General features: G+C 33.5%; 1 protein-coding gene across 36 annotated transcripts in view; it reads right to left on the reverse strand.

The window, feature by feature from the left end:
• Positions 1 to 14387, reverse strand: part of RIMS2 (regulating synaptic membrane exocytosis 2) — a 597264-nt gene that overhangs the window by 353564 nt on the left and 229313 nt on the right. For 14 of the 36 annotated variants that reach the window (XM_059902184.1, XM_059902183.1, XM_059902191.1 and 11 more), the window contains exon 1: positions 4302 to 4423. The exons of the other annotated variants lie outside the window; for them this stretch is intronic. In XM_059902184.1, coding sequence (XP_059758167.1) covers positions 4302 to 4423 — 122 coding nt within the window. Of the gene's footprint in view, positions 1 to 4301; positions 4424 to 14387 lie in introns of those variants that run through there. 36 annotated transcript variants of the gene reach the window in all.

A 14387-nucleotide genomic window follows, 5' to 3' on the forward strand; every position in this document is an offset into this window, starting at 1 on the left:
ACTCTTGGGTGCTTTATCTTTCAGAATACAGACTGTTCATGAAATATGTTCCTATAATGAAAAATCGATTGTGCTGTGATCATAACAACTCCAAACAATGCACACTGTGCAGACTGCACTCCCAGAACTATAAAAAGAAAGCATGCTGTTCTTTCAATGTCAAAGTAGTCGTTAATGTGCCATGATGAATAACAGGTGTCTGTGCCAAAAACCCTGAGCATAAATTGATGGCTTCATTATAAACCAAAGCAATAGTAAATGCTATGTAAAGGACTACATACTTCTGACCAAAACCACTACCAGATGAAATAATTAAATATTTACTTTGCAAAATCAAGTTTTATTTAAAATAATATTAATGCTTTAGAACTGTGGGAATGTTTCAGAGGAAAAGAGGTCATTTACACTAGGTGAATTCAAGCTTTACATTTCAGTTTTATAATTAGAGTGGCTCTGTAATTTATTGTCAAATAACACTTTTGAGAGAGAAAAGCAGTACTAATAATAATCAGTGGGGGACAGCAGGCATAAACTGGGACCAGTCCAGGCAAATCAGATAATATGGTTACCTTACTTGTAATTAAAAACACCAACAAATCCAAATCTTCTTTGATCTAGTAGGTTTTTTAAATCTTACTTTTAAATATTAAAGCCTGCATAACTCATTATATGTAGATGGAAAAGAGAGAAAGACTGTCTCTATTTTATTATCTATTTTGAATAAATTCCAGTCCTGTTATGCCCCTGTGTGGCCAGCCATCACAGCAAATTCACTGTCACACATTTAGTGACGGAGAAATAATTACAGTTTTGTAGAAAAATACAAGACATGTTACTAAAAATCCAAAAATGGAAAAACTTAAGTACATTTTTTCCACAAATATTATCACAAAAGATAGTCATCATTATGTTATTTGAATACTGCTCAAAGCAATTGATTACTCAAGGCCCTGAACACTTAAAAATATGCCTTCTAGCATCCCAACATTTTTGTTTGCTTCCAAAGACAAGATCACAAAATTTAGATTTCATAATGAATTTAGTACTTGAGAACTTTCTGCTGGTAACAAAAGCAATTATCTTTGTATCCTAATTAAATAATTTAATTTGGGGAAAAATGAGTTTACAGTAAGAAAATTTGATAATAAGAATTTAAAGTGTCATTTTATCAAAACCTATCAAGTGGATTTACATTGGATGCCAACACTAATTTTTTTTTCTTGATGGATCTTTGGTTGTTTTATTTTAGCTGTAAAAGAAGATACTATCCTTCCTCTTCCTTTGTGCACAAAAATGGTACTCAAGAACCACAATGATAAGAGAATCAGCTAAGAACTTTCAGTTTGAAACATAAGGGTCATGCTATATGGTTTCCAACAAAAAGCCCATCTAAAATATTTTGATTTTTTTCACTCATAAATAAATTTCAATTATTCATTAGATAACAAAATATTTTAACAATCTATAGTTACCTCCAGTTTAGTGACTTATGATGCATAAATATTATTGTGTATTGAAAATCTTTGCTTCTTTGACAAGTTGAACCTGGAAATGCTTTTGGAATAATTATTATGGGAGATTTTCATTTTTAACCTTTTATTGCTTGTATGTCATAGAAGTAAACTGCCCTACCACCTGAAAATCTGATGAAAGTTGAGTTGCAAATTTAGGGACAAGATTAGTTACCTAGAAAAAGTCTCAAGAAAACTATTTGACAGAGTTCCCTTTCGATAATAGATTGTCTACTATTAACGCATAGTATTATTCTAGTAATTTCTCCTAGAAAGCAATTCAGAATAAAATATAATGCAATTGTCCATATCTATGATGTTATGTTTCTGTCACTTTAAAGATCATACTTAATGTCACAATACAATGACTGAATATTTCATTTCAACTAATCCAATTAAACAATTATTATTAATGTAATAACAACCAACACTGTTCTTTCCAGAGTGACAGTTATAGAATTGATGCTTCAACTTTAAGACCTTTATTATGTCCAGTCCACAAAGTTGAAAGGCCTGTTATTTAGAAACATTTTTAAAGTTGTTGTAAGAGCACATCATCTGATGACATACTCAGATCATCTTCGTTCCATAATTTTTTCTTCAAGAATGATTTTTTAGTCTACATCTTACTTTTCTGATTCAGTGTCTAAGCAGAATAAGAATTTTAAAAGTCCACTGTATCTGATCTGAACACAAAGTAACCAAAACATTAGAATATGTGGCAATATTAATTATAAGTTCATATAAACTTATTTTCACCTTTGATACTTCTAAAATAATAACTATTTGTATAACTGGTTTTGCTTGATTAAAAGTAAATCAAGTAGTTTGCATTTATGAAAATCAGTAGAGCTACATGTGAAAAAATGTCATGTTTTCTGAAGACTAAGAAGTCAAAAACATATAAAGGCAGGGGATTTATTCCTCCTAAAACAGAATAAATCTTTATTGATTAACTGGTAGTTTCAGATAATTTTAGATAAAAAATCAAAAAAGTTAAATAAGACTGGTCTCACAGAAGCATTAGAAACTTCACAATTTAATGTTTAACTGCAGCAACATAAAATTCCAGGTTTTTCAATAATGAGAGCATTGCAATTATAAGTATGCCAACAATAATAGAAACTTGAGGCCAAGGAAAAGAATAGTAATAGGGATACACACAATTCCCTCAAAAAATAGATATTCTCATATTTTAAAACTACTAACATACACTTTAAAACTAATTCCATACCATGCTGTTAATAGCACTACTTCTAAAGTGAATGTACACCCAGCCCAAATATTAATATTTTTAACACATAAATTCTTGGCATAAAAAAAAAAGAAATAGAAATCAAACAAGGAATAGATGTATAAAGGATGAGTACCAATCCTAAAAGTCTGATAGCTTCAGATCGTGAAAATTTTAAGAAAGCCATACTGCCTCTTTTATGTAAATGTAAAATGCAATACAGATTATTTTTATCATTACAGATATTCAAGCAATGTATTACTAAACTAAAAAAAAAACAATATCTTAAAATATAGATAGCCTATTTTAGAATATCACAGAATTTCATAACTCACATATTTTAAATTAGTCCAAAAACTAAACGTAAAAAACAATCAAATTAGTTAATTGAACAGAACTGTATGGGGAAAGAAGTGAAATTTTATAAAAAACCGATACGTTATTCTATATTCCATGAAAAGGTCATAGATATATTTATCATCAGTAAACATTTTAAATGTCAACAAATTCTAAAAGCCTCCTTTTCATTTGCTAAATTAAAACACATACTGTGTAATAGGTATTTTTAAAATCTCTAAAATAGGCTGCCTCACATTGTTCAGAGATCCTAAAAGGAAGAGACCAGCAAAAACCATTCAATATTGTATGCACTCTTAGTTCTCCCTCAGTTTCCAGAAGGTTTCAGTGCATTATCATGTTCACAGAATTTCCTTCTCAGTCTTTCACCACATGAATTTAGTTTAAATGGGGTCTTTTCTACACTAGGTATATAACATTAGAAATTCTCAAAACGCAAACTTTAATGAGGGGAGAACTGGGTAATAAAACAGCATTTTAAAAGCATTCTTTAATAGGCTATCTCTTTTAGTGTAAGCCAGAGAAACCATCTAAAACATATGTCCATAATTTAACAACCTTCACCACACACACACACACACACAGACACACACAGACACACACACACACACACACACCAAAAAAAGATCAGGTTGAAAAAGCAATAGGAATTTATAACAAAGCATCCTTCCAAACCAGCTGACCTAATACAAAGCATTATTAGCAGTTTCATAATATAGCTTGTTTTAAAGTGATTATTGATCTACCCTGCATAGAGAAATGTCTTAGACCTAGAAAACATCTTCTGCATGTTTTATAAAGAGCATGCATGATTGCTAATTCAGATTTTCCAACAAATCACATATGATTATATAGCCCCATCCTTATATATGCAATGTAATCACTGGCGTGATCACAAAGGAAAAAAATCTATCAGACATTTTAAGTTAATCATTTTATTAGAAAATGAAATCATGAAACAGCCTGTATTATGTTTCAGAGGTCAAGCTAGTTAAATTTAAGATGCTTTTTGTGCTTTGAGGTAAGCTTATTTTCCTTCTTAAAATCAATTAAGAACTACATAAAATTTTATATTTATGATTAAAAAGACAACACCCTTATAATACTAATATTTCAATACTGAACAATTTTACAGACATATAAGATTATTATTCTGAAAATATCAATACTAGAAGAATATATAGTTTAGCTTTACCCACCTTGCATTGTTCAGTGTTTGTCCAAAAAGCTCATTTTGTAAAATATTTGGTGGGGATGAAAAAACCCCATGAAAATGAGATAAAACAGAATTGCAGACCTGGCGCAATGTCTCAAATTGCATTTTCTTTCCTTTTTTCTTCCTTCTCTTATTTTTCCTTACCACCTGTCTTTAAAGTCATGTATTTGCAGACACCATCAAATAAAAACATGCCAATCAAGTTCCATATTTCTCCTGAGCTCTGTAAAAACTGCGCTTAAATGAGCAGAGGTCGATAGTTAATTGTACAGTCATTATTCTTCTAATTCAGTCGTAGAAGATTCAGTACCCGTGCGGCTTTCGGCTTTCTCCTGACTGTAGCAAGAATTTTAAACAGCAGTAAGCTTTTTGGGCATTCCCAGCTGAAGTGCGAAGCTGAGCTGCTTTCATGTACTCTACTCATATTTCTCTCAGCCTATTAAAAACACGCAATGAATAGATGCTGTCATCAGGAGTTTCAGCACATCTGGCTACCAGCAATAAAATCTGAGAAGTAATAAAAATGGGGCAAGGTATCGTCTCAATGTTACTACTGGGTAAGAGGGAGAGAAATTATACATTTCCCAACCCTTTTCTCTTTCCCTGAAAAATGAATAACTCCAGCAACAGAGTATATAGGTCTCATCAATGTACAGGTTGCTGCATAGGACCAGAACACTCAAAAAATAAGTAGTAGGCTTCCCTGGTGGCGCAGTGGCTAGGAATCTGCCTGCCAATGCAGGGGACACGGGTTCGAGCCCTGGTCCAGGAAAATCCCACATGCTGCGGAGCAACTAAGCCTGTGCGCCACAACTACTGAGCCTGCGCTCTAGAGCCCCCAAACCACAACTACTGAAGCCTGTGCGCCTAGAGCCCATGCTCTGCAACAAGAGAAGCCACCGCAATGAGAAGCCCGTGCACCGCAACGAAGAGTAGTCCCCGCTCAAGGCAACTAGAGAAAGCCCAAGCGCAGCAACGAAGACCCAACTCAGCCAAAAATAAATAAATTTTTAAAAAATACTTGAAAAATAAAAGTAGTATATCCTTCTTTTGATATCATGAAGCAATAAAAATATAACAGACAATAGGGCTTTTATTGCCTGCATTTATAATGCCATAATTCTCAAGAGACATTTGGAAAACATGTAGTTGTCATAAATCTTATTTAATTTTAAAATGCCTTCATCTATTTATTTTTAAAGGAAAGTGAACAATGTTCAATCTGGGCCCTTTCTAAAGGCCATACATAGTGACTACATGATATTTATGTAATGGTAGAAAAAAATTATACCTTATCAATTAAAACTCACTTAAACAGCACACATAAAATATGAACTTTCTCACAAATCAAAAAACACAACGAAGGCCAGAGAGACTTTATCAACTATTATTAATTTATTTCAATAATGGTGGTCACAGTATTCTTCAGAAGGATATTTCCTGACGGCCCCAGTGGTCTTAGAGTACCCCAGATCACCATCCATTCTTAATGAGTAATGCTGGTTTAGATAAAATCTTAGGTTACTCTATATCCAGAATCATCCATCTTTCTACAACAGATGCTCTGGTGTAGCTCTGGTAAATTTAAAACCAAATTTTAAAGATCAACTCACTTATAGAAATGATTAATATATTTGTTGATCTCTAATTGTTCCTAAATCATGACATTTCTTTAACAGATACATCCCTTTTAGCCCTTGTTCCCTCAACTTTTAGCCTTAACCTCCTCTATCCCCTTCCACACACATACCACTATCAATAAATATGCACTTAAATACACTAAGAAGTTTTTTTAGAAGTGGTGAATTCTTTTTTGACATGAATAAACATGTCACAAAATAACAACACAAAATAAACAATAATATAAATTTTTAAATGATACAAAGTAAACATGTAATAATATAAACTTTTAAACAAATCATTTACTTCTTTTATAAACTAAGATCTTCAATTATGGATTTGTCCTCAACTAAGAGTGCTCCTATTTTGCTTATTATTTTAGATTTTTATAGGTGCACACTAATCTATTTATGAAATATACATATACACGTAATAGTCATAAAGTATTTTTTGGCTTATAAAGTACTTCTAAATTTTTTTAGTATCTAGAAAACATTATGAATAAGTGATAATGTTGCTATCGTTTTATAGATGAAAAGAAACTTAGGTGTTATGGGATTAAAGATCACACAGCTTGTAAAAGATAGAGTATTTGAATGAAGGTCTTTGCTTCAGACTCCACTTCACATGCTCCTTCCCTGTTATTCTATCTTCTATATACGTGCACACGTGGGCGCACACATACACATATACACACATATACACACATCTATTTGTAAATAGATCAGTCTCCACAGATGAACAGGAAACCTACCTGCCAGTGACCCAGTCAAGTATATTTCAGTTAGAGCAAACATCTCAAATTTTTCAACTCACAAGTAACTTTAACTGGGTTTCTTCCATTTAACTCAAACAGAAGCAACCTGATGTGCTTCAAATTTTTAAGCCTCTGATTACAAGGTTGATTTTCACATCTATGAAAGGTCAGTTTCCATAAGTGGAAACATGCATTTTTAAATTCTTACTTTCAAAGCTTATACTATCTGTGATATACACATATTTTTTTCTCCCTTGTGGGTAGATTCAATTTTTATAAATAATCAAAAGCCATTTTAAAGCAACTCTATTAAATAAGAAGGTGATTACACTGCAAAACACTCTCTGTCGTTAAAAAAAAAGCTTCTTTGAAGGCAAGCTCACAGCAAGAGTTTCAAAAATGGTCTAAGCCATAGAAAGACTACTGGAATGAGCCTCAAAATGGTTTCTTTGAAGTAAACAATATAGCAACGACCTTCCTCAGAGCCTTATTTTCCAGCTGTCACTGTACAACACACACTTCTGGTTGGCTTTCTCACAGTTCCTTCAATATCTCAGAGGAGATTTCTTCCACTTTCCCACCTCATTATCACCTTTCACCTTCTCCTACTCATCCTTAAGGGCTCAAATGTCACTTTCTCAAAAAGACTTTCTTTGACCTGGATTAGGGCTCCCATTATGCACACTCACTGTACCCTATACTTTTTCTTCACAGCATCTGATAAAAGCATAACTATATATTTACTTGAAAAAGAATGTTTAATGTCTTTCACCCTCAGTTCCATGAGATTAAGGCCCACATTTATTTGTTTACCACAGTGCCTAGTATAGAGTAGGTGCTTAATAAATAAGAAGCCTAAATTTTATGGAAAACTTAATTATTTTTTATTCACATCCCATAAGTAGGATAGGAAACTGCTCAGGGCTTAATTTGGTTCTTAGTTTCTGTGTTTGTTTGTTTGTTTGTTTTAGCCTACCACATCGTGTTAAAAGGAATAAATAGAAAAAAGACCGATATTTGCAACCAAAAACATTGTTCATTGGATGGACTTTGTAATTTGTTATAAATATCCTAAATATTATAAAGAATGTTTATAGCTAATATTTGTTTTAAATTTTCTACATACTGAAGGCTCACAAGTAACTTAAATATCAGAGGCTTCTATAAGGACAGAAAGAACATGGCACTTGAGGTCAAATGGCCTGGATTTAAGTACTGACTCCTAATACTATCTAGCCCTAATACTTCAGGATGTTCACTTTATATATCTGAGATATAGTTTCTTCAAATGTAAAATAAGCTACATCACTTATTTCATAAAGTTATTATTATATTAAAACATGTAATGTATATAAATGTATTTTATAAACTATAAAGTATATAGTACTTGGAAGTAACCTCACTATGAACCATCTAAGGAATCAAATTATTAGAACCAGGATTCTAACTATAATGTTAGGTGTCTTTTACTTATCATATTTATTCATGCAAAATATATTTATAGAATTTCTTTGGGTAAGTTTCTATATCCCTGTCCGTTAGATGCTGAATGAAGGGATGCAATGCTTATGCTTACACCTTTCTGCAAAAATAAGATAAATTCAGAATGTCCTTCAAGTAAGGTCAGCTCCATACTTACATCTAGTCCTGCAAAGAGGCATTAACTCTCACAAATGGTGTAGCTGGTGGCAATTGTTTTCTCTATGACTGTTCTATTAGAATCTTTAGCTCCTCAATGGAAATGACAATGCTAACTAGAGTTCCCAAGGAAGAAGAGATGTTAAGAAACTTTAAGCAGCACAGGCAATTTCATTAAAGATGATAGCAAAAAAGTCAATCAACGCTTTAAGAAGTTCAACCTAAAAGTAATCCCCAAATTTCATATAAAAATAAAAACATAATTTATTTTGCCTATTAAATTGGCAAAGTATTGCCCAGAAGGTCAGAGAATGGGCACTCTTAAACCATATTTACTGGCAGCAGTGTATACTGATAGAACCTTTTTGAGAAATATTTAGTAGTATGTAGTAAAAACTTTTACAATGTTCAAATTCTGAGAGAACACTAGAAGCATAAACACCAGAATGTTAATATTGATTATCTCTGGGTGAAAACATCACAGAATTTTTTTTCCATTATACTGAAGTTTTTGGTACAGTACCCACAAGAAAAGCCAAAATTTAACCTACGTAATGTGAAGACTTCTACAATTACAATGAAGTCATTCATTAACCATAATATATTAAGTATGATGTTAGCCCATAAACTTTTGCTTAGCAATGCTCAAGTAAATCAAATACTAGATTATTAGTTTTCCCATGATTGGCTATATCCATTAACAATGGTATCTATTCTCTTCTTTATCGATAAGTTCCTAAAATTCTGTAATAAGTCAAATTATTTAATTAGTACTATGAAACATCCAAATGAGATGAGAAAACAAAACTTAGTACTAACTTCTTTACATCACCCTCAAAAATATTTGAAGTATGTCTTAAATTAAAATTATTTAAGAATCTTGTGTCGCAACTAGAGAGCCTGTACGCCGAAACTACTGAGCCCGTGCGCTCTGGAGCCCGTGCACCACAGCTAGAGGGAAGCCTGCGTGCCGCAACGAAGATCCCGCGTGCTGCAACTAAGACCCGACGCAGCCAAATAAATAAATAAATTCTTTTTAAAAAAAAAGAATCTTGGTTTACAAATACCTAGTGGCAATAAGCTAGACGTCTCAAGAAATTTAATGCAAACTCAAAAATTAAACGAAAGAATAAAAATTGGGAAATTATACTCTTCTTAACAATACCAGTGTCTTACTTAAGGCACAATCACTCATGGCATATTTAAATTTTACAGTTTTAAAGATGTCTGGGTTTATTTTTAATTTTTAAGAGTACCAAAGTGTTTCTATTAAAATGCTCCACACATGCAAACACCTAAACATTGCTAATCAATTAGTGAAACCATATGTTATGTAATATGTATAATCCATAATAAAAAATCCCTGAAACACTAAAGGAATTTTTTCATTTTCTTAAAATAGAGATCTGTAGTTCTATCTATATAATTAAAACAACTGCACTATCTCTTCTATTGCATTATTCATTATTCTTGTTCCATGGACTTTCTGAAGCATCTGATAAAAATCTAAGGCTTATAAGAAAGATGGTCCAGAAAACAAGGTGTCTTCATATGTTTTGCAAATTAAAGTCTTGCATTGTAAATATGTCTCTGAGGCAAGACCATGAAACCATTCACCTCAGGGATAACAAATAAACAAAGAAATAAAAGGCAGATTAAATTTCCCACAAAAGAAGGAAAGAAAAGACATTCAATAAGCATAAATTGGCCTGTGCTTCAACTTAGGGTGGACCATACAGTACGTCCAGGGATGAAATAGAGGAAGAATAGCCCAGACCTAAATAATTACATGACAAATCTAAAGATTTCAGATAAAAATCAGAAAACAGTTTAGTTCAGAATACCTACAGCAGTTCTCATAGTAAGTTTTTTTAATGTGTTGATCCTCAGTTATTTTCTGATGTACCAAAAAAATTCTGTAGCATTTCCCAGGGCTTGAACTCTGTATCTATCTCCCTAGTTTTGACCATTGAGGCAGAACAGCCTCCACAGTTTCTACCATCTAATTCAGAAAGGAAAGGGAAAACAGTGAAAGCCTCCACAAATGTATGAAGTCCCACCATCATTATCATCTCCCCGACTCCTCTTTCTAGGCCAGATATATGAGGGCTAATCCTACTGTGCTTTGAATCAAGCTGCATTATTAGGAGAAGTATTACAGAGCTGCTTCAACAGTCCAGAGCAGCTCTTACCAGAGCAGTCCCCACACCTACAAGCTGGCAGCAGCAATACCTTTCCTATCAGACTCAAGAATCAGGCTGTAGAGTGCTAATCCTAGATTTAACCTCTAGAATGAAAATATACAGAGTGATTATCTGCTCTGACACCTAGAGGTTCTATCTGTTAGAGGAAAGAGAACCAAGACCTCTGAAAATACATTCTGGTAAGTCCCTCCAGTATTAGGACTGCTAGTTCCAAGTAAATATTCCCTTGATAATTATCAAGAGCATGACTGGAAGCAACACTACAATTTCAGGGAGCAATATCCATATGAATAAGATCCAACTCCATCTCTAATAGCGCCACTGTCCAGGAACGACGGTATAGAAATATTTATAGCCTTGGGACTCCAAGCACTCAACTTAAGCTTGCAAACTGCCTCCAGAAGACACCTCTACTACCTAGTAAATCCCAAGTATCCCTAGATTCTTCAAGAAAGAAATACTGACTGCACATTGTCATTATATGAAAATGAAAAATGATAATCATTGGCACAACTATAAATGTGTTTTAGCAAAATATGAGAACAAATGAAATACTGTCCAATAATACTGGCCTCCAAGAGTTCCCATCCACAATCCCTTTCTTTCTTTCTTCTTTCTTTCCTTTCTTTCTTTCTTTTTTTATCCTTTTCCATTATGGTTTATTATGGGATATTGATATTGAATATACACAATATACACAATTCCTTTCTTTCACTCAATTTCCTTCTACTCGTTACATCATGAAAAAAGGGAGGAGTGGAGACATCATAAATACACCAAAAAATTATCTCACCACATGTGGACGAAAGGACATCAATTAGAAAGTTGATATGGTAGTCAAACCAAGATATTAGTTGGCTTGAATTAAAATGATCACAGTAAAATGGAGACAAAAAAAGACTAAAAAGGTAGATGTTGAATCAACCAAGACACAATGATTGATTTGCCACAGGGGTGAGAGGTAGTATATGAAGGTCATGAGAGGAATCAAAAATGACTCTCAGATTTTTTTCTTAAGTAATCAAGCAGATAATCTTAAAATCTGCTGAGAAAGAGAACCCTAAAGGAGGAGCAGATTGAGGGAAAAGGAAGGGGAAGAAGATGAGTTGTTGAATTTAAGGAGCATGTAAGATAGCTAGAAAGCCAGATAAGTAAGCAATTGGATATGTCACTATGGAGTTCAGAAAAGAGTTCTCAGCTAAAGATATAAATTCAGGAAGCATCAGCATGTTAGAAATGATTAGATGAGATCACCCAGAGCGAAAGTTCAAAGTGGAAAAAAACAGTCTAAGACAGTGTACCAGGGAACTAAGTTCCACACTGTCATCAGGTAAAGAAGAAGCATAAAGAAGAAAGAAGAGGAGAAGCCACAGAGGTAGGAGGAAATCAGGAAAGTGTGGCGGTCTCTAAGCCTTAATAAAAGACAATGTTTTAAGAAGAATGGTATGATCGGACTTCCCTGGTGGTCCAGTGGTTAAGAATCCGCCTTCCAAGGCAGGGGACACGGGTTCGAGCCGTGTTCTGGGAAGACCCACATGCCACGGAGCAGCTAAGCCCGTGCGCCACAACTACGGAGCCTGCACTCTAGAGTCCGCGAGCCACAACTACTGAGCCTGCGTACCACAACTACTGAAGCCCGCACGCCTAGAGCCCGTGCTCCGCAACAAGGGAAGCCACCACAATGAGAAGCCCACACATCGCAACAAAGAGTATCCCTTGCTCGCCTCAACTAAAGAAAGCCCGCGGGCGGCAAGGAAGACCCAACGCAGCCAAAAATAAATAAATAAATTTAAAATAAATATAATAAAATGTAAGCTACTTTTACAGTTTATAAGTGTTCCCAGAATGTAAAAAAGAAAGGATTATGTGAAAATATAAATAAAAAGACCAATGTAGGTCTTGGACATAAACATAACCCCCAAATCTCATATTTTTTGAGAGAATAAAACACAAAGATGCACTGAAGCACTGGATCAAAATATATTTAGGCAGAAGGGGGAAATACTGCAATGAAAAAATCAAATTTTCATAATTCTCCCCATTCACATGACTAATTCTTATTAAGCAAACTCAACCAGAAGAAATGGGTTTCTTACCACTTTCCAGACAGAAATATTAAATCAACCTCAAAACTTTCAACCATGTCAAATAATTTATACAAATGAATTTCAGATATATACCACTGAAGTGAAAAAGTTATTTTTACATCACAACAATTTTGAGTTCATATATTCTGTAGTCTTACAATCTTGGCTGTTTGAAAAAATATAAACTTTTTCTGAGAGATGTAACTAAAATTTGTCAATCCTGCTCTATGAACACAAATCAACTCTCACACAGAGAAAAGGAAGACTAAAATAGTTTTAAAGATTGGATAAACGGAAAACTCAATACAAATTTGAAAATATTACTGAGAAAAAATAAGTTGAGAACTAACACATAAGAATAGACAAACAAAAAAATGCTCGGGTGGAAATGTAATAAAAGAAAGAACTGAAAAGAAAAAAATGGCTGGGGGTTGCATCAGTAGAGAGGGGAGGTCACCCTTAAGTTTAATTTTCCAGTTCAAGCACTGTGTAATTAGGTAAGCACAGTGAGAACTGTTTCACCAATAACCTTCAAACAAACCTTGAAAGACCTTTCCAGACAAAGAGCTCCAAATCATATCTCAGAACTTCCAACTCTGTCAAATAACATATACAAGCATCTCTCAGGTATATATCATGGACATAGAAATAGTTGATTATAGGTAATAACAATTTTGATTCTCCACACTATTTATTTTTGTTGCATTATTTGCTTGAAAAAACTAGAGTAGCCATAGAGTACTAAAGAAGAAATCCACAAGATTCTATATTAATATTCCTAACAGCAAACTGTATCCCAAATCTTAGGACAACAGCAATTTATCATGTATTGAGCTATCTTGAGATGCATGAGACTAATTCATTCTTTAGGATTCCTAGAGATAAAAGAGATCACACAAAATTAAAACAAAAACACTTAAGAGAAATACACACTAGTACCATTATTAAGTACTGTACACACACACAAGAATGGACATACATAATTAAAAATAAAAATGAGAATTTCTGTAAACTGCTTACAAATTAAAAAATACATTTTGAAAACTGCTCCTGAGTTTTAAACCAAATTTCTCAATGGCTGCAGCAACTTTGCAGGTAGAGGCTACAGTCAAAAGGTGCCAGGATCACTTCAAGAAAAACCCCTGTCCCAATCCACTACATATTAAACATATTCCTACTACTCCTGCTAGAAACTAAAGTCAGCAAAGATCTTTTGCACTTACTTATCAGGAGGAGCAGAGCATAGACAAACTCAAGGACAAAACCAGAGAGTTTCATATTGTTTAGGTTATCTTTTATAATCCTGTCTGTATATATTTAAATACTCTATTGGTGATGAAGCAGGAGACTACTAAAAATTTAATCTCCAGTCTAGCAAATCTTGAAAGTGTAGTCTAGTGACCTTAGTGGGGTCCCCAAGACTCTTTCAGAGAATCTGAAGGGTCAAACTATATTCATAATAGTACTAAAATGTTATTTGCCTTTTGGACTTTCATTTTCTCATGGGTGTACAGTGGAGTTTTCCAGAGGCTACCTTATGTGTGACATCTCAAGATAATAAATACACAAGGAGATAAAAGAGTCCAGCTGTCTTCCACTAAATCAGACATTAAAGGGATATGCAAAAATGTAAAATAATGCCAATTTTCTCACTAAATTTTTCTTTTCTTTTTGCAATACTTGAAATGTTAGTTTTTATTTACATTTTCATTTAAAATATTGAAATATTTGTTTTATATTACTGCAGAACACATCATCACACA

Source organism: Balaenoptera ricei, chromosome 17 (genome assembly GCF_028023285.1).
Source record: "Balaenoptera ricei isolate mBalRic1 chromosome 17, mBalRic1.hap2, whole genome shotgun sequence".
Classification (NCBI taxonomy): domain Eukaryota; kingdom Metazoa; phylum Chordata; class Mammalia; order Artiodactyla; family Balaenopteridae; genus Balaenoptera; species Balaenoptera ricei.